This window comes from Varanus komodoensis, unplaced genomic scaffold, assembly GCF_004798865.1.
Source record: "Varanus komodoensis strain SLA01 unplaced genomic scaffold, ASM479886v1 scaffold5, whole genome shotgun sequence".
NCBI classification, from domain to species: Eukaryota; Metazoa; Chordata; class Lepidosauria; order Squamata; family Varanidae; genus Varanus; species Varanus komodoensis.
Window position 1 is genome coordinate 2012645 of NW_025336087.1, and position 18244 is coordinate 2030888.

The window sequence follows — 18244 nt, forward strand, 5'->3', positions numbered from 1 at the left end:
ATGAAGTGACACAGAAAGGGGAAGCAGACAACCACAAGGCTTGACCATCAGTGTAAAACTAAATGTTTGCAGGAAATGATGTCTTCTGGGTAGCTGCACATCTTCCACTAAACAGAACTTATCTCCAACAAAGAGAGCAATGATTTGCATACTTGTTTGACAAAATAATCACCTTGTGTCAAAATGTAAATATCAGTAGGAAAGTTGAAACTGATTAATGCTGCTTAGCCTTAAAGATAAGCATTTCTCTCCTCAGTGTGTACCTTGGCTTTCAGGTGGAAAGATCTTTAATCAGATGCTTTGAAATTTACCTTCATGTAAGCTGCAAACTTGATGGTGATTTTAATTTTTTTAGAGTAGTACAGATTCCCTACAGCCAACTAATGGTCAATATGAAAAGGAGGAACATACCAGTTATGGTGATGTTATCTGTCATGAATGGGAGGTTAGTTGTCTCCGTAGTTGGGACAAAGCTTTGCATACTGGTGGTTGCATCTGCCAAAAAGAAGAAAAAATAGTGTGGGATTATAATCATATGGGGGGGGGCAGGTTTCTGTAGAAAATAATAAATAATTTTGTTTTTTTGCAAAGGTTTTTACATCAATTAATATGCACACAGATAGCACAGTATAAAGTCCACGGGGAGGGGGGGACGGGGGGGGAAAAGCACGCAGTCAACAAAGTACATGGAGGTGCTAATCTGCTTGGAGAGCCTTCAGACTAGCATGGTGGAATATAAATTGAATAAATTTAATATATAATGAAAATATCAGCCTCATGTTAGTTTTTCCCAACTTTTCTGCAATGCCTAATTCAAGTTTGCCATGTTATGAAGTGATCACACTATACGTGTTCCTTCATACAATGGAAAGTGACCCTCTGCAAGAGGAAGGACACATTCACAGTAAGTCCCTCCACCCACTCCTTAGCGATTCCTTGTCCCAAGCACGACACAATGCAGCCCCATGTAGCAGGGTCTGTTGTTCCTCTGTGCAGCATTTGCAAGGGACTGAAGGGGAAATAGGGGGCAGGAAAGTCCATTTCTGCCAGCACAGTTGATCCCGATCCAAACAGTTAGCGATTTTTAAGGGGGCAAAGAATCACAATGACCAAGTAGCACATGATGTTGAATTACAGTTTAGCATTAAGAGTGAAGTTGTATGCTTCACCAGTGCTGCCATGAGAATAAGAGGAGAAGTATTGCATCTGTACCCTAAACTGTGATTAGCCCTAACTATGGTTAGTGAAACAAGCCCAGCTTCAGCAATGATAATTTGAAGTTGGTTTATTTCTATTAAAACCAACCACAGTTCCTTCAGATTCAACATCATGGCAAGCTGCAGTTAATATGAAATGGAAGTGAAAACTTCTGCACTTCTTCCAGCCACAGAAATTAAGAAAGCCCAGAGATAGCTGTGACTCATCTTTGTAGCACTAGATGAAGCATTACAGTGAGTGGAAGTACATGAAAGGGTGCCCAGAAGCATTGTGTGGCATTCTGAGAGTAGATGTTCGATGCTGCTCAGGGCAACACACGGGCAGGAGCAAACCCAGGGGAGTCTTGTGCTCTCGGAGAGCTGGAAGAGGATCAGAGAGACCCAAGCTCCTGTCCCAGCCCTGAAGCTCATTGCTGCCTGACATGGTTATTGGGAGGATAACATGAGAGGATGCTTTGATGCTCCCTGTGGCTCTTGGAGGAAGGAAGGACAGCAGTCTACCTATTAATGGGAACACAGAGCACCAACTTCATTTAGGAACTTAGAAAATCAATCTTAGAACAGTAAAAAAAAGTGTTTTGCTTTTGCTGGGGACTGGCTCCTTTTAAGGATTGACTGTTGTTTTTTAAAAAATTGCTTCCTTCCTGGGTATGATATGTGGGATCAAGGGTTTGGCTTCTTGAGTTAGGAGAAGACTGAAAGGTAATTGTTTGTTGGACACCTTGGCTAACGGTTCCGGAGCGGAAGAGACAGCCTGTGGTTTGTAGAATGGAGTTTATGAACTTGAGAAGAACCCCGCTGGGCTAGAGCAAAGGACCAAGTGAGACCAACCTCTTGCTTCACACAGGAAGCACACCATGCCTCAAAGCAGTGGCCCCGCCTTGCTACAGGAAACCTGCTCAGGAAAGCCTCAAAGCTGAGAAGCAAACATTTGGACTTCCTTTGAGCATAGCTGAGAGCCAGGTTGCACAACAAACACAGTCAACAGGCGAGGATTTCTTGGGCTGTGCCCTTTCAGCAAAAAAGCTGAACATCGAAAGGGAGGCCTAATGGGTTTGAAAGAATAAGGCATTTCCAGAGGGCTGTAGGTACGCCTACCTCCAAGGTTTTCCCTGCACAATATTAACAGGAAAGCAACCTGACATACTTACCTGGGGTGAAAATTGCAAGTCCATCATCAAACAGAGAACACATGTGTGCATATGCGCGTGTGTCCTATCAGAGGCCAACTTAGAAACAATGGCTGTATTTCAAACAGAAACACAAAGTTGCGAGGGGGTAACCTGTGTGCCTGCCACCCAGGCCCAGACTGTTAATGGGAAACATCCAGTCTCCCTCATTATAGTTCCTCATCTTTAAACAGAGGATCATCCTCTGTAAAGTAGATCCAATGACCACTGGACAGCCCAAGCTCAATGGGAGTACATAGGGCTGCTCATACAAAGGGTTTTACCATCCTTATAATACCTAGTTTCCTGGTGCGTAAGCACACCCCAAACTGCACTTTCCCCAATATATCTCCCTCAATACTCCATTGTTTTCCAAACTATCCCCATGACAGTTTTTCTGGTATTTGTGGTTTCCATGTGCTACAAAGACATGTGTGTTCTAAGCCTGTGGTATTGTAACTCTTACTGGTAGAAATGGTTTAAAAAGTTTTCCCTACCCCTGCTTTCTTTTTATCCTCTTCCTTTTGGTTTTCACACTTTCTCTGAACTGATTTCAGTGGGTTTTGTGGGCAGAAAGCTCCACTCAAGCCTCTTTCTTTCTCACAAGTGCTGGCACGGCTGCCCAGCAAAGTGGTCCTTGATGCTGCCAGCACCAAGGAAAGAGCGGAGAGGAGGAGGAGGAGAAAGATACTGGGGTGGGGGATGCAATTTGCTGGGTACTGCCATACAAGAATGGTGCGCTCTTTGTCACGTTTCTCCTCCACCTACCCATCTGTGCATATAAAAAGGAACTGGAGAGCCATCTAAGTGGAAGGGTGTAACTTGGTGTCCTGCAACAGCAGGGGTTGGACTCGATGGCCTTCTTGGCCCCTTCCAACTCTACTATTCTATGATTCCATGATATGGTGGTGCAGAGCTTTGAGATGTTATTTTTAAACTGCTGCTCCACAGCATTGCAGGTGTGCATTCTGTCCATAAAAAGAAGCCAGGATGACAACTCACCTTCCCCACTTCTAATGCTCCTCAAGCACCAAAAGCAAACTTTGTGTCACAAAGGGACCCAGCTATACTCATGGGACTTTTCAGTTGCTTTGCTTCTCCTGTTATGCATGATCATACTCTAAAGACTGATTCACATTCATACAGAACCACATACATAACTGGTGTCCCTCCACAGAAACTCTTTTGTCTTGAAGAAATACCATTCTGGGCTCACTAGCACATGGAAGGAGCTCTAAGGCAGATGCTCTCCTGGAAGATTCAGGCATGCTGGGACTTACACTCATCAGGTGTTTCTTTTACTGTGGACAGTCCTCCATTTGAATGGCTACCAGAGGATTTCCCTCCATTTTGAAAGCATCTCCATTTTTGAAGGGTTGTTAAGTTCAGTTAAAAGGTGAAGAACCATCAGAAGGTAGTGCTGAGCCTTCAAGCTGCCTGCCAACAGCACCAAGGCACACTGCCCATGGACTTCCACAGTACTGTAGCTCTATTTACATTATCATAATTATTTCTCAATGTGCATTCATACATATTAATCAGCAGGTGCCTATTTTATATATTTCTTTGCTCATTTGTGCTTCTCCTTTGGTGACACAGGTCCTCTTTTTTGGAAACTCACAAGTGCCCACCTTCTTGCCACCCACTGGGCTTTCCATGTTACCTCAAATTTTTTTGTGGGGAAGGTTGATGAGAGTAACGGGGAGAGGCAAAGCAAACTGGCTCCTGGTTCACATCTTTGAGGACATGTTGAAGCCCAGAAGCCTCCAAGCTGGCTCATGCCCAGGTAAAACATTTGTTTTTTTCTACAATTATGAAGAGGCAGAGAAGATCACGGTGATGGCATGTCAGGCTCCAACTGAAAGGTTGTATGAATTGAAGCATTAAGAATTCAGCTACGTGCCGTTTTTAATTCTCCAGGGACTGTATCACATACCACTTTTTTTCTGTACAATCTTTACAGTAAAATTGTTGCTCTGCCTGACTCCACTGAAAAATGCAAATCTGTCAGTCCATGACAAGGGGCATATGTCTTCCACTACGAGTGATAAACAGATAACGCTCTTAACTGTAAAAGTCACGCATCACAGAGTCCTGAATCCTATTTTTCTCTTCTAAAGAGCAGGAGAATTGAGAGAATAAAAATTTCCCAGAAGTGAGGCTATCTCGGTAAGGCTGGAGAACTTGTAGTTCTCAACTTGTGGTTTGACTCCCATCGGCTCCAGTTTGCTTAGAAAGCAGCGGAGATTTTTAGTCCAATAACATCTTGTTTGCCAATCATATTGTACAGTCCTTGCTACTGCTATAAACAGCATAGATGTGACAACGAATAACTAATCATATGCTCACTGGGAAAGAGTAATTGGTTATTACCTGGGGTAATATTTTCTGTATGTAATCCTGCAGTGCTGGACGAATGGTCTGGAATCCCTTGGCTGACATTTTGTGTTGCCACAGAAGTAGCTATTTAAAAAAGAGTTAAAAAATCAGTTATAAACAGTGTAGCTAACATAATTGTGCTTATGCTATTTTTTAATGTTTTGTGTATCTGTATTACAAAACAGATTCTAGATAGCCTGTGAATAGAGTGGGTTCTTTATCCAGGTACGGCAAACACATATCCATACTCTTTAAGAAATTTATTTACCACCAACTGATCCTATGGTGAAGTGGTTAACTGTCAGACTGGGGAGAATGCAGATCAGCAGCTTTCTTGGGAAAGAATTTTGTAAAACTACAGTGATACGCCAAATGGGTACAGCATTTGAAGGAAAATATTTGAGGTTTATGCTGCAATCCTATAACCACTTACCTGAGAACTCAGTGGGATTTATTTCAAACATATGTCATATGAATTTGGTATTTCCTTGGAAATGGATCCATGTGATCTGAGATGAGAATCCTTTAATTTAAGATCTCATTCTGTGTATTAGATTCCGTGCATTATCAAATTGTGTCTTTGGAGCTATAGTATGGAATCATATAATGTACATGCTGACATAAATCACCCTGTTACATATACCTTCCTGATTAGTTGTTTCCACATTGGCCTTTCTACATAATGTTTACTCAAATAAAGCAATTTATATATGGAGGAAAGAAAAACAGATCAGCATCTGAAGGTAAATACAACCTTTACAGCTTGTTTTGATCAAGCATGATGGATTTCTGGAAAAAAAATAAAATGCCATTCTTTCCCTAAAGGGTTACAATGACATCATCATATTTCCTCCTAAAAGAAAAAGGTTACAGTAATCAATTTAGCACATGTACAGAAATGCCAGCATTCAGAAGCAGACTGCACATGTACCTAAACTCACAATCTATTCTGAAACTAATAATGTATATTAGGACCCCCGTATGGGTGGGGCATAGGTTATAAGTCCCCTCAGAGGATGAAACTGGATAGCGATAAATACTATATATACTGTACAGTCAGTTGGCCCTCCATCTTTGCAGTGGTTAGGGGTACAGGATCCCCACAAAAATGGGAAAACTGTGACTATCTCTACCCCCACCCAGATTGTTCATTCTCCCTCTCTCTCTCCATCCCTCTCTTGCTCTCTTTCTCCTCCCATCACCCCCTCTCTCCCTCCCCCTCTCCCCCCTTTCTCTGCCCTCCTCCCCCTCCTCTCTCCCTCTTTTCCCCCCAGCCTCGCCCCCCATTAGCCTGGTGGTACAATGCTGTTGCAGGCCGGCCCCGGCTGGCTGGGTGTGTGGCAGCCAGGTCAGTGGCATTCCCCATGTGGCTGTCTGTGGAGAGATGCAACACTGTCTATATGGGCCCACTCCCTCTCCCTGGAATATTCTGTTTACTTCTTTCAGAGCACAGTCAACTGTGGTTAAGGGAAACAATGGTAACCGAAACAGGGGTTACTCTATTTATCAGATAGAGATCGAAGCTCACTGCAAAAGCAAGCATTATGAACACGAGTTTTGACCAAAGAACGAAAATCAGCAGCATCGCTACTTCTGAGCAGACATTTATACAATTGTGCTATCAAATCAATTTAGTTACAAATGCTATTTTGTAAAAGCTAAATGCTAAACGCTACAGTGAATAATTAATGGTTGTGACTAATTTGGAAAATGCCGCTTTGATGCTGTGACTGTGCTATGGCTGGGGAGAAGGGAAAAAATCCACTTATTAATCAAGCCAATGATAGAAATGGGACGGAGCTATTCTGGGCACTCCTTTATTTCCTGACAAAATGAGTCAAGATACACTGATCAGATTTGCACATCATGGTGGCCTTTCTTGGGTTGTTTTACTCAGGAACTGTGGGGACAGGCAGAACATGAGAGACACACATTTGTCATTTCTGACTTCAAGAAGCAAGCCAAAACACCCCATCCTTGGGCTGTTCCATGATGTGTGAACCCCAAAACTCAGGACTATTTATGAGTTAAGCAACCTAGAGTTCACCCAACAGATGCCCATTCCTCTTGTCCCTGGTGTAGAAAATCCAAGAACTGCTGTTGTGACGTGTGAACCAAGTACTTCCATTTTCTTATCCCTCCAAAACTAGGCAATGTCTGAGGTCTGAGTCTTTCAATAGATACAGCCCTTCTACCACTAAATTCTACCATTTTATTCAGGCAACAGTATTCTGATATACCATGTTAAGATCTCAACATGTTCTGTGCATGTGTGAGAAGACTTCCCATACATACTCCCTCAAGGTAGCAATCCTCTGTGCACTTTTGACAGGTTTGTTTTCAGTTATCATGGCATAAAGAAAGATCATAACAATAACTGCCGAAAGAATTATCCCAGTAATAGTCCTTAATCATAAACATATACATCTAATGATCAGAACTCAGTATTTCAGTTCTGAGTAAACACTCATGGCAACAGGGCACACACTCCTAGTGCAAAGTTGCAGTGTAAAATGAGCCCAGGGATGTTCAGGGGATCAAGTGCAGGAGGGGTGGAGAGACCTAACTTAGTCATACTCCCCCAGAAATTCTTAACCATGCGTCATTCGGTTTATATGTTTTAGTCTAAATAAAACTAAAGCATATAAACATTATACATTGAAGACTACAATAGCAACAAGGAACAATGTAACAATTAAGCAGCCGTGTTTTTAAAGAAACCACAATCCCTGGGAGACACTGCCTGGCCAGGCATGGGAAAATACACTGCAGCCATAGAGAAGCCCTCCCAGGCCTAGAGGGGCTCTGTCTTTTGGGACCTTCCCTCTGCTCTCACAGCTGGGGCAGTTCCTTCTAATGTTCAGCAGCAGCTTCAAGGATAGAAGTCCATATTCAGAGCAGGCACAGGGGGAGGGGGGCAAGGTGGATATCTGGACGCCTGAGGAAGGGAGGATTCTTTTCTGCAAAGAATCCAGGCAGTGCCTCATCCTCTCTTTTTGGAGGGAGAGGGCAATCTTCACCTTGTGCTCCTCCCACCCTCCACTAGATGCCCATCACTTTCCAAGTTTGGAGGGCTGTGAGCAATCATGTACAGTGCCAGCCAAAACACATAAATATAGAACCAAATTCCTTTTAAACATTCCTGGGCAAATAAGCTCTTGACCAGCTGCCAGAAAGCTTACAGAGTCAACACCATTCGAGCCTCCTTGAAGACGGCATTCCAGAACTGGGGCACCATGACCAACAGGGTCCCATTCTACCATGGGCACCCTCGGAAAGGAGGCATCCTTGGATTAAAGAAGGTGGATGTGGCTTCTCTAATCTCTCTTTGTATCACTGGCCTCTTTGCTGATTTCTGCTACATGCTGGTCTTTGCTGCTCAGATTAGGGTGGAATCTTCGTGCTTGGATCCCCTTCCGAAATGGACTGTGCTGTGTTGCTGGCCAAAACAGACAGGGAGGCTCCAAAGGTACAGCAGCAGGAGAGGTGCGGTGCATAGTTTCACATCAACTGCAGTTTGATTTATTTTCCCATGCAAAATTAACTCTGTGAGGAAATTCAGACTTCAAGACTGGCAAGAAAATGTTGCTTGGCAAACCAGGATGGACAGGTTAATTTTTATTTTGGATCAGCTTGAAGATCTCAGTGATAACTATGCCATTCTCTGTTTTACATGTTAAATATAATTTGACAGCTACAGCTAAATGGCAAGGCAACTGAAGCAGCTGTTAGAATCTAGGCTCAACCCTGCTGCTCTATGAGCTTCAGAGACCCCTTTGACATGCTGAGGTTGAATGGCTACAATGACCCACAGTCCATGTTTACCAATATCTACTATTGGTGAGCAAATACGAAACACGAAGTATCCTTAAGCAAGAATGGAATAATAAATTGGCATGCCCTTTTTGCCCTATCAGTAGAGTGCCTCATTGGCATCGGTCTCAGAAGAGGTAACAGATCTTAGGTTACATTTAATTCTGCAAAACATACTGTTTCAAATATATTGGCTGCCAGAATGTCTTTTCAGTAAGGTCTTAATTAAATCTGCCAATTGTTGAAAATGCAACACTGCTAACACTTCTGTTACCCATACATATTGGTAATAACTTCATCCCTACTTCCTTTAAAGATGAAGTAATAAATTGAATAAATTTCATAATGGAAAGTTCTTTAATATTTACAGGCATACATGCTTTTCTTAACTATCTGCTTGCCTCTTGGAACTTAATGCAAAGTCAACCTAAATGGATAATCTGCACCTTTTTAATATTTAAACACTTACTACTACAACCCTGGAAGGATAAATGAGTACGTGGAATAACACCAAAGGTGGAGGACTTGATGAAAGTTATGATTTTGAAATTGACAGATATACAATTGCATGGATATATGAGCTGCCTTTGTTGAAGTCTATGCTTAACTATAAACAATAACAACAGTATACCCTCTACTAGTGTACCTTGCTATACTTAAAAAATATAGGAGGACATAGCTCACTGTAATAGATTTACTTAAGCTTAAGCAAGAGGGTGGCAACATGTTATTTTGATTTTTTTTCTTGTTTTTTCTCCCCTTTTTCCCCTTGGATTTTGGTTTTGGTTTGGAATTCACAATAAAAATAAATAAATAAATAAATGATGGCAGAAAACACCCTCTTTTTGTAAGTATACCACATAGGGTAACCACCTATGTATCACCCAAAAAAGGATGCAGACTTGCATAAAAATTACATATGCATAAATGCAAACTTAGAAATAATTACTTTAATTAAAATAGAAATGCAGTATGTCATACTACTCTGAGGAAGACTGACCTCTGTGCCTACTCAATCTGTTATCCAGGTGTTAAGTGTTGATGGACAGCATTCTTTACCTATAAATCAGACCTGTCCTCTCTAACAGGCTGCATGTCCAGCCTAATGACACACTCTCCTGCAGGATTCCTGGAGGAGGGCCTCTTTGTTAGCTCTTAGGGCATGGACAATCTTAGTAAAGAAGCTCAATGGATGACAGAATGTTAGCCATTTTTTCTCACCTACCTTCCTTATCATATCTACTGTGAATATCAAAAGAATAAAGGGAACCACCGTTATACCTCCTTAGCTGCTTAAAGAAAATGCTGGCTAAAAATACAGTATGGAACATGAGCATGGAACTCGTGTCAGGTCTCAGAAATTCCAAATCCCTGTGCAGTGCTATGGTTATTCCCTCGGATGCTAATTCTGGCCCTTCTTTCCTTCCAAACTGGGCACCATTTTCTTTCCCATCTGCTTTGCTCCAAGCTCTTTTCTGAAATGCTGCTGGAAGGTCTTCTACATGAGACAGGATCAGGGGAGAGCAGGAGTCCTTCACCGAAGTGGTTTCAAAATCCCTTTTCCTGTTCATCTACTTCCTTAAGAACCACTGAACAATTTTTTCCAAACTGGCACTGGTCTTGCTGGATTTGCTAACTGGATTTAGTCAGTGCTCTCGCACTGCAGACTCCCACAACAGATGGCTCATTCGCCTACATCAGCTTGAGCCTCTTCTCCATTTAATTGCTGGGCCACTTCTCCATTTCTCCTTGGCAACCCGCAAGGAACATTCTATGCCAGCACCAGACAGAGCAGAGCATCTCGGTCAGCACTGATTAGTCGCTGTGAATTTGTGCAACTCTCCCCAAAACGGAAAACAGAGGAAAATACACCCCTCATCCTCAGTTCTCCAAAGTGGAATAAAAGGCCATGGCTCCTATTGGAAATCATTATAGCCCATGATGCCTTTGTCAGTAACCGGCTGGAAAAGTAAATCCACCTGATACTTTCCTTGAGAGTGATTTATGCTTCCAGGCTTCTGGAGAAAACATATGTCTGGTGTCTACAGATCAACACAGCACAGAAGGGACTTGGGGACTTGTGGGCGGTGAAATCTGCAATGGATTCAAGTGAGTTTGGATTTCTATGAAAATGATCCACAGATTCTACAGGCTTTTACCAAGTCACACAGATTCCACACACCCGGGGTGGGGCGGGGGGGGGGGAGGGCTTCCAGAATTGTATGGAAATTCAGTCATAAAAATGCAAAGAAAAAAACCTGACCAACAATGCAGAGCTTCCTCCATAGACTTAAAGTGTGAAAAGGTGGATGGGGTGAATTTTTATTTTTTTCCTCCTTTTGGGGATATCTGCACAAATTCATAGTACCCAATTAGTACTAACATATCTGCATGAATGTCAATTAGTGCAACAACCCAACATGGGTAAAACAATCCCAAGAAAAAGCCATGGGTTGTCAAGGAAGTTTGTTGTCACGAGTGAGCCACCCTTTAGGAAACAGTCTGGATTTTCACACTGCAGTAACCAAATCCAGTCAATGCCAACTCACAACTCAAGAAAATTAAACCATGGTTAATTAAACCATGCTTTGTTGTTACACATGCATGAGGTCTTGAACATGCCCCCGTTCTTGGTAACTAGTTCCTTATGGGGGCTGAGAATTAGGATTTTTTTTCTTTTTACCAAATGTTTGGCTTGATGCATGTTCCACACACCTTAACAAACCCATTTAGGATTAAGCTGTCTTCTCTCTAACCACCGAGAGAGCTTCGGCTATGGGGGAATACAGAAATGAAAATAGTAACAACATCTGCATAGCCCCATCTCTTCACCTTCATGATCACATCCTATATTTCATTTCTTAGTATTGCTCAACTATGATGATAAGACAAAAACTAAGAAACACACACAAATGCATATACTGTATACTCAATCCAGTAAAACACATACCTAAACTACTATGAACAATAACTTTCTGCAGAAAACAGAAGTTTAGCAGAGATTTTAATATTGCTCAGCTGAAAAATATCAAAGTTCTGACCTGCAATAAAAATTAATTATTCCCTGTAAATTTAGCAGTATATTTTTAGGAACAGAGAGTCTTGCAGGCTGTTGCATAAGCTACAGTCCTATATATATGTACTATGTACTAGTAAGCCTCTGGGCTTATTTCTCAGTAGATATGCATTGGGCTACATAAGACAGTTAGGATAGACTTAACACCCAACAGAGATGCATTGAGAAGAAAGCAAATGTTTTCTTCTTGCCATTTCCATAGGATTATTAATGCAGAGACGTTTTACAGTCTACCCCTTGTGCATGACAGCCTTATGAGAGATTATTCATAATCACGGAACAACACTTAGCTTCAAAAAAAAAGGTGATGCTAAGATTCAATGGCTGCAGTTCATTGGGCTGGCCTGCCCCTGTGCCCCCACACCTTGGCTGGCCTCCTCAAGCAAGGACATGCCTCCTCAGTGGTATCAGGCACCACGGGAGTCTCGCTGTGTCCCAAATGGTGCTGTTTTGGAAGAGCAGCAGTAGGAAGTCTTCCCACTCCATTGCAGAGGCTCTTTCTAGCTCCACAACAGATTGTGATGCATCAGGTTAAGGCCCAGATGTGGAAAGGGAAAGGTGGGGGAGGGGGAATGTGTCTGCCACCATAAAACTGTGTGGAGAGAAGGGTAAAAATGCAACAAGCAAACAGGGTTTGTAGCATGCGGGTGTGTGCATAAGGCCTGCCCAGATGAACATTCCTCCATAGGGAGGCAGGACCGATCGTGCCATCTGAGCAGGCTAAGGTCCCCTTCCCCAACATATTTTGGACTTCCGCTTCAATCAGCCCTGGCAAGCATGGCCAGTGTTCCAAAACATTTTGGGGGGGGGGGGGCGGGGGGACCTAATTGGGAAAGGCTAGGCTATGGTAGGTAAGAATTCATTTGCTGATTGACAAGACGGCCACATTTTCAGAGGGCAGGCCTCTGTTTGAAAGCCTGCCTTATCTAATTCCTGATGAAATACCAGGAACCATAAGAACTTTTGCCATTAAAAGTGAACACCTGATCAGCAGGCTGAAGAGGAAGGCATGTAGATCACCTGGTCTGTCTTCCACAGTGGGGTGAGATATATACATTTCTGCTTAGAATAATTATTCTTACATTTGCACCTGTGCAAATACAATAGTATATGCACATGTTATATAAATAACTGCTCTCTTTTGGTCTCTTTTTTTGCTAAGTTGCAGGTGCCCACAGTATGAGATCCAGAAGCATACCACTACCACTTCTAAGAACCTCTGAAATATGAATTTCCCTCCACAGTTTTTCATGCTTCATATTTGTATAAGCAAAGCTTGCAGCAAAAGCTAACACTGTAAACCTCTGCAGAGATACCATTCGTTTCAAATAAGATTTGTCCCCATGACTTCACACTGGATTGGGACCAAAATAATAGAAATGTAGGTCCTGTGACCAATAGAAATCCACAAGCCACAGTGTATGATGTTTAGCTTATGTTTAAACAGGTTCATGTCACTTAGCTAAACATGTTACACAGAAGAAAAAGATAAAGGATTATATTTTCTTGATCTGTCTTTTAACGCTTGGGCATCAAATTGGAATGATGGGATTACAATGCCTTAAACCCAAATACTTTGTCAATTTATGAAGTCACAATCTAACACAAAGGCTCTTGCACAGCCAGGTGAATGATTTTCAGATTATCTTGGCCTTTTCTAAAGCTGCTGAAATTAATGTATCATTAGAGACAGAATACAGCCAGTAAGCTTCAAGTCTTAGTTCACCCACTGATCTTATTTAAAATGCATTCCTTTACAATAAAAAACCGGCATGGTTCCAAAACAAGCAACCAAAAAGAGCTGAAATAAAATTGCTCCTAAATACTCGTTGCTGGGGAACACAAGGAGGACGGGCTCGCTGGGCTCCCATCCTCCCAGTGGGCGTTTCGTGGGCAACTGCTTGGCTGCCAGGGGAACAAAACACTGGATGAAAATGGCCTTCAGGGCTCTGCTTTCGTTCTCAATACATGTTCCCTTCACCTGCTGACCTGAGAGTTAAATCACTGTCCCAAACCACAACGCTTCTGCTGGATTCAGATAAGTTATAAAAGTACTAGCAAGTGATTTTATCTATCATTTGTACTTTTAAAATCAGACTTGTTGGCCAAAAACTCAGCACTGCATCTGGGTCCAGCTGTTAACTGTTTTCCGTCAACTGTTAAATTTATTATGATTTCTTAAATAGTTGTGCGTATGTTGTGAGCTGATCAGAGAGCCTTATGGGTAAGGTGCAGCATACAAATCAAATAAATAAATATATGATTTTGATTTGTTTTGGATTGGTTTGGTGACAATATTGAAATATTTTGGATTGTAGAATGAATTTCTTTCATGAGCACTGTTAAACTGCAGTGTATCGGAGGAGGCCATAAAGGTGTCTCAAAGCACCTGAAAGATTACTAACTGCTTTTTCTGCCAGAAGCTTTGTGGACAATTAACTTTGGTTGGCATAAATATATTTATACAAATTCATAAATGGGTATAAATATTGTATACATGTATGCTATAGTGTCAAATGGCCAAAAGTGCAAGAGATATACAAGAAAAGTACAGGAATGTATAGCAGAATATAATGTAGGTTTGTGCATAGGCCAGCAATGGAGATTACAGTTGCCTTATCTGTTGCTGTGTCCTCCAATCCACAAATGTTTGTGAAGCAGTGAACATTTAAGATGTTTCAGAGTCAGGCATCTTTATGCAAGAAAGAACATGTATTCAAGCTAAGCCACTGGGCTGATGCACTCAGAGACAGCTTCTTAAAAGGACTCATTAAGAAATTTTGCAGATCCATGCACCAGGACAAAACTCTGGCCTTTCCCAAGGTGGTTATCTACTTAAGACCTTGCTGTACTATGTCCTTAGAGCACAGCGGGAGACTAAACATTAAAGAGTTGGAAGGGACCACAAAGTTCATCTAGCCCAATGCCTGCTGATACAAAAACAAAAACAAAAACCCAACAACCACCACCTGCAATTAGAGCAGCTCTGATGAGTGGCTACCCAGCCTCTGCTCAGAAGGACCCACCAGCTTCAAAGCCCTGCTTCAGGGGAGAAATGCTATCCTATCAAAGGTGAACCATCCCACCTGCTCCATTCTCAGTGACTTTATGAGCAAGGCTGAAGTTGCAGTTTGGGGGGCCCTGCTTTGGAGGAGAGATGCCTGAATTTGCTGGAGTTACTCATTTTTAAAAATCCTTTTTCAATTCTTACATTAAAATGGTATGCTGTATTATTGTATAGCTGTATTTTACTACATAAATTGTTGTTAACCACCCAGAGAGCTGTGATTATTTTGTGCTGCAGAAATGCAATGCATGAAATTAAACTGTTTGTTCCCCCTTGAGCCACTTGTTCCATCAGCAAGCAGGTTTGTGTTTGCTCTTACATTTTCCATCTGTTGGTAAGGAAATGTGAATAGCCTGTGGACTTGTTTAAATAAGCCATCCATCTCCCTTCTTAACATTTCACTGACTTCCCTTCTTGTGACTTGCATGCACTGGCTTGTGTCCCATACCCAGATGCAACAGAAATCAAATCTGGCCCTCAGTCTGTGAGGCAACCCTTCAAATACTGGAATATCATTATCCTGTTGTCTGTTTCCGCCAGACCAAGTCCTTCAGCTTCTTCCAGTAAGGCTTCATCTCCCATCTGGCGAAAGGGACTGTCTCTGACCCACGTCTCTCCTACGCGGCTCCCCAGTAATGTCTGGTGCAAGGAATGAACATTATTCCCCTTATCAGGCTTCTCTGTCCTCCTAAGCCTCAGCTACTGCCATGGACTAGAGATCTAAACCTTCAAGACTTTTTGAGTAGAACAGATCCCGGGGCCAAGCAAATGCTTCATGGGAAATCACAAGGAATCTGCACGTATCTTAAGGTGCAATGCTATGCCCACTCAGCTAGAATAAAAAGTCTTTGCACTCCCAGCATGGCTGGCTGTGGAATTCTGGGTGTCTGAGGACTTTTTTCTGTTTGAACATGCATGCAGAGGATTTCTGGGGTAAATTGAATACATCTGTATGAGAACTGGCATTCAGGAACTGTAGCTCACTCATCACAGGCACAATCCTCTGTTGGGCAGCACGGGGGTGAGAACTGGAGAGGAGAGGTCAAATGGCCATTAAATACAAAACAAAAATGTTATACCCCATGAGAATTTCACTAAAGCTGAAGGTTTCAGTCCTATACATCTTGACCTAGAAATTTTCCCACCCCCAACTCAGCAGGGCTTATTTCTCAGTAAATGTGAGGATTGTGCTGTTAATGTGTGAAAACTACTATTGTGACTATTCACAAGAGCGATTCTCACCCTTACATTGCCAAGTTAAGCCTGCAGGAAATGGTGCCATCAGGACAGTTTCCCAAAGCAACAACTGTTGTCTGCCTCTGTTCTTCCACCTCTTGGATTACTTTTCTATGCAACTAGTTAGGTCCAGGTAAGTAAGGCGTTTGCAAAGATCTTACAAAGGAGTACCTCTGTGTGTGCATGTGTGTTGCAGAGGGTAATCTTACACCAGTTTTCCCCAACCTGGTGACATCCAGTGGGTCAGACTACGACTCTCATCATCTGAAGACTGCTGGTATGGGATGGGGCTTGTAGTTCAGACAGCAACCACTTGCGGCTGGAGAACTGAGTTAAGACCGAGGTTCAAATCCCTACTCACCCATGAAGCTCACTGGGTCACCTTGGACCCGGCAATGTCTTTCACCCCAACCTACCTCACAAGGCAGTCCTGAAGATAACGCAAGGGGATGGGGTGAGAATCCGGCCTGCGGCCTCAAGCCCCTTGGAGGAGAAGCCGCAAAGCATAAGTAATATATAGAGAGGAAGAGGGGAGAAAGAGCGCGCGTGCATTTGACCCCAACATCCTCACATTCGTAAATCTAGAAACTATCCTTCGCCCTTCTCAGCCGCGGAGAGCGGGGCGGGAGGGCTGGCGAATGTTACAAAGGAGGAAGACTGAAAGGACAGGACGCCAAATAAGCAGAAGCGCCCCCCCCCCCCCGCACACGAAAGTCTAGTTTAAAAGGCTTTGGAGACGTCTCTGGCACGGGTGGCCATCAGCCTTCCCAAGGTGACTTGAGCATCCTGGAAAGAGACCCGGAGATCGTGCTCGCCGGGCTGAGGAGCCTTCCCAGCCGCCCGAGAAACGGGGGACGGAAGCGGGGCGAGCGGTCCGATTCGACGCGTTACCTGCGGTGCTGCTCGCGACATGCGAGACATGCCAGGCGGCCAGGAGCAGAGCGAGCGGGACGGAGCGCGCCGCGGAGAGGCTCATGTTGCGGCTGCCGCTGGCCGGGACGACCTGCAATCGCGCCGCAGCGGGCTGGGCGCTCCTCGGCAGCGCCCCTGCCGGCCCCCCGCGCTCCAGCACCCGGCTCGCTCGCTCGCTCGGGCGCTGACGCTGCCGTCGTCCTGGCGCTGCTCGGCTAATAGCCGGCCCCTGACGTCAAAGGGCGCGAGTGCGCCGCTGCAGCAGCGGTCGGTGGGGTGGCGAGGTTCCTCGGCTGGCCCCGCTTGCTTAGGCTGCAGCTCCCGGAAGCAAGAGGCCGACCGCAAGGGACGCGAGAGGAGTCGAGGCTGGGCGGGGAGCTCCGCGCACGCGGTTCCTCGGCACCCGGCGAGGGGGGCGGCTGGTCGCCGGCCTTGAGCCAGGCTCCTGGCTGGATGGCTGGGAAAACGTGCGCGAAAAGCTCGTGCAAAAAAGCGAAAGCGGACTGACAGCAGGGCCCAGAAGGTCTGAACGCACAGCACGGGTTCTTAATTGTTTCTAAACCCAGTGCAAGGTGCCCGGTTTGAGCCATAAACCCTGATACTGCCTGGAAATACCTGATGGAGCGCATCCCCGAGGAGGGCCTTCTTAGTGGTAGCCCCACCATTTGTGGAACTCTCTCCCCATTAGGTCTCCACCAGTACTGTCTTTTTTCAGCACCAAGTTAAGCCTTTCCCTGACTTCAGGCAGTTGCCAACACACACACACACACACACACACACACACACACACACACACCATAAAAGTTGCTCTATCAGGTATAATACCTAAGATAAAGTGTTTAGCTGTTTTAAATTGAGGTTCAATTGCATGCATTAAAAAAATTTTCTGCTTTTGTGAACAGCTCAAAGTGGGTGTTACAGAAAAGAATGAGTGAAGCTGTCCGGACAGGTCAGACTGCTGTCCCCATTATCCCCAGCTAGAGATGAAGCCTGTTGTACCATGTCAGCCAGGACTGGAGTAGACAATACTGAGACCTTTAAGCTAACAGCCTGAGCTGATTTAAGGCACATTTCCATGTTCTATGTATGCTTGATTAGTTGGAAGCAAGTGCTGATACAGCACGTTGGAAACCCATCACCAAAAAAGCGGAGGGGAATAATTTGTATGGCATCTGCATGCAAATCTTAATTGAGAAATAATACAATTTACATAAGATTACAGCAAATCTTGCCACATAGTTTCCGGGTGCCTGCCTCATGGCTGGGCAACCATGCCTATGGTTATTTATCTTTAAAACAGAATTGGTCAGGATAGTTTGCAGGGTGGAGGCTTCCAAACAGAGGGCAGACCATTGGCAATCCTTTGAACAAAGGG

At 43.8% G+C, this 18244-nt stretch overlaps 1 protein-coding gene across 1 annotated transcript in view; it reads right to left on the reverse strand.

Moving 5' to 3' along the window:
- EMB (embigin) overlaps positions 1–16943 on the reverse strand; it is a 30289-nt gene extending 13346 nt beyond the window's left edge. The window contains exons 1-3 of the mRNA XM_044446803.1: positions 16849–16943; positions 4760–4849; positions 412–495 (exon numbers count right to left, since the gene is read on the reverse strand). Of these exons, the coding sequence (XP_044302738.1) occupies positions 412–495; positions 4760–4849; positions 16849–16933 (259 nt within the window). The 5' untranslated portion in view covers positions 16934–16943. The remainder of the gene's footprint in view (positions 1–411; positions 496–4759; positions 4850–16848) is intronic.
- Between the last annotated feature and the right edge of the window lie 1301 nt (positions 16944–18244).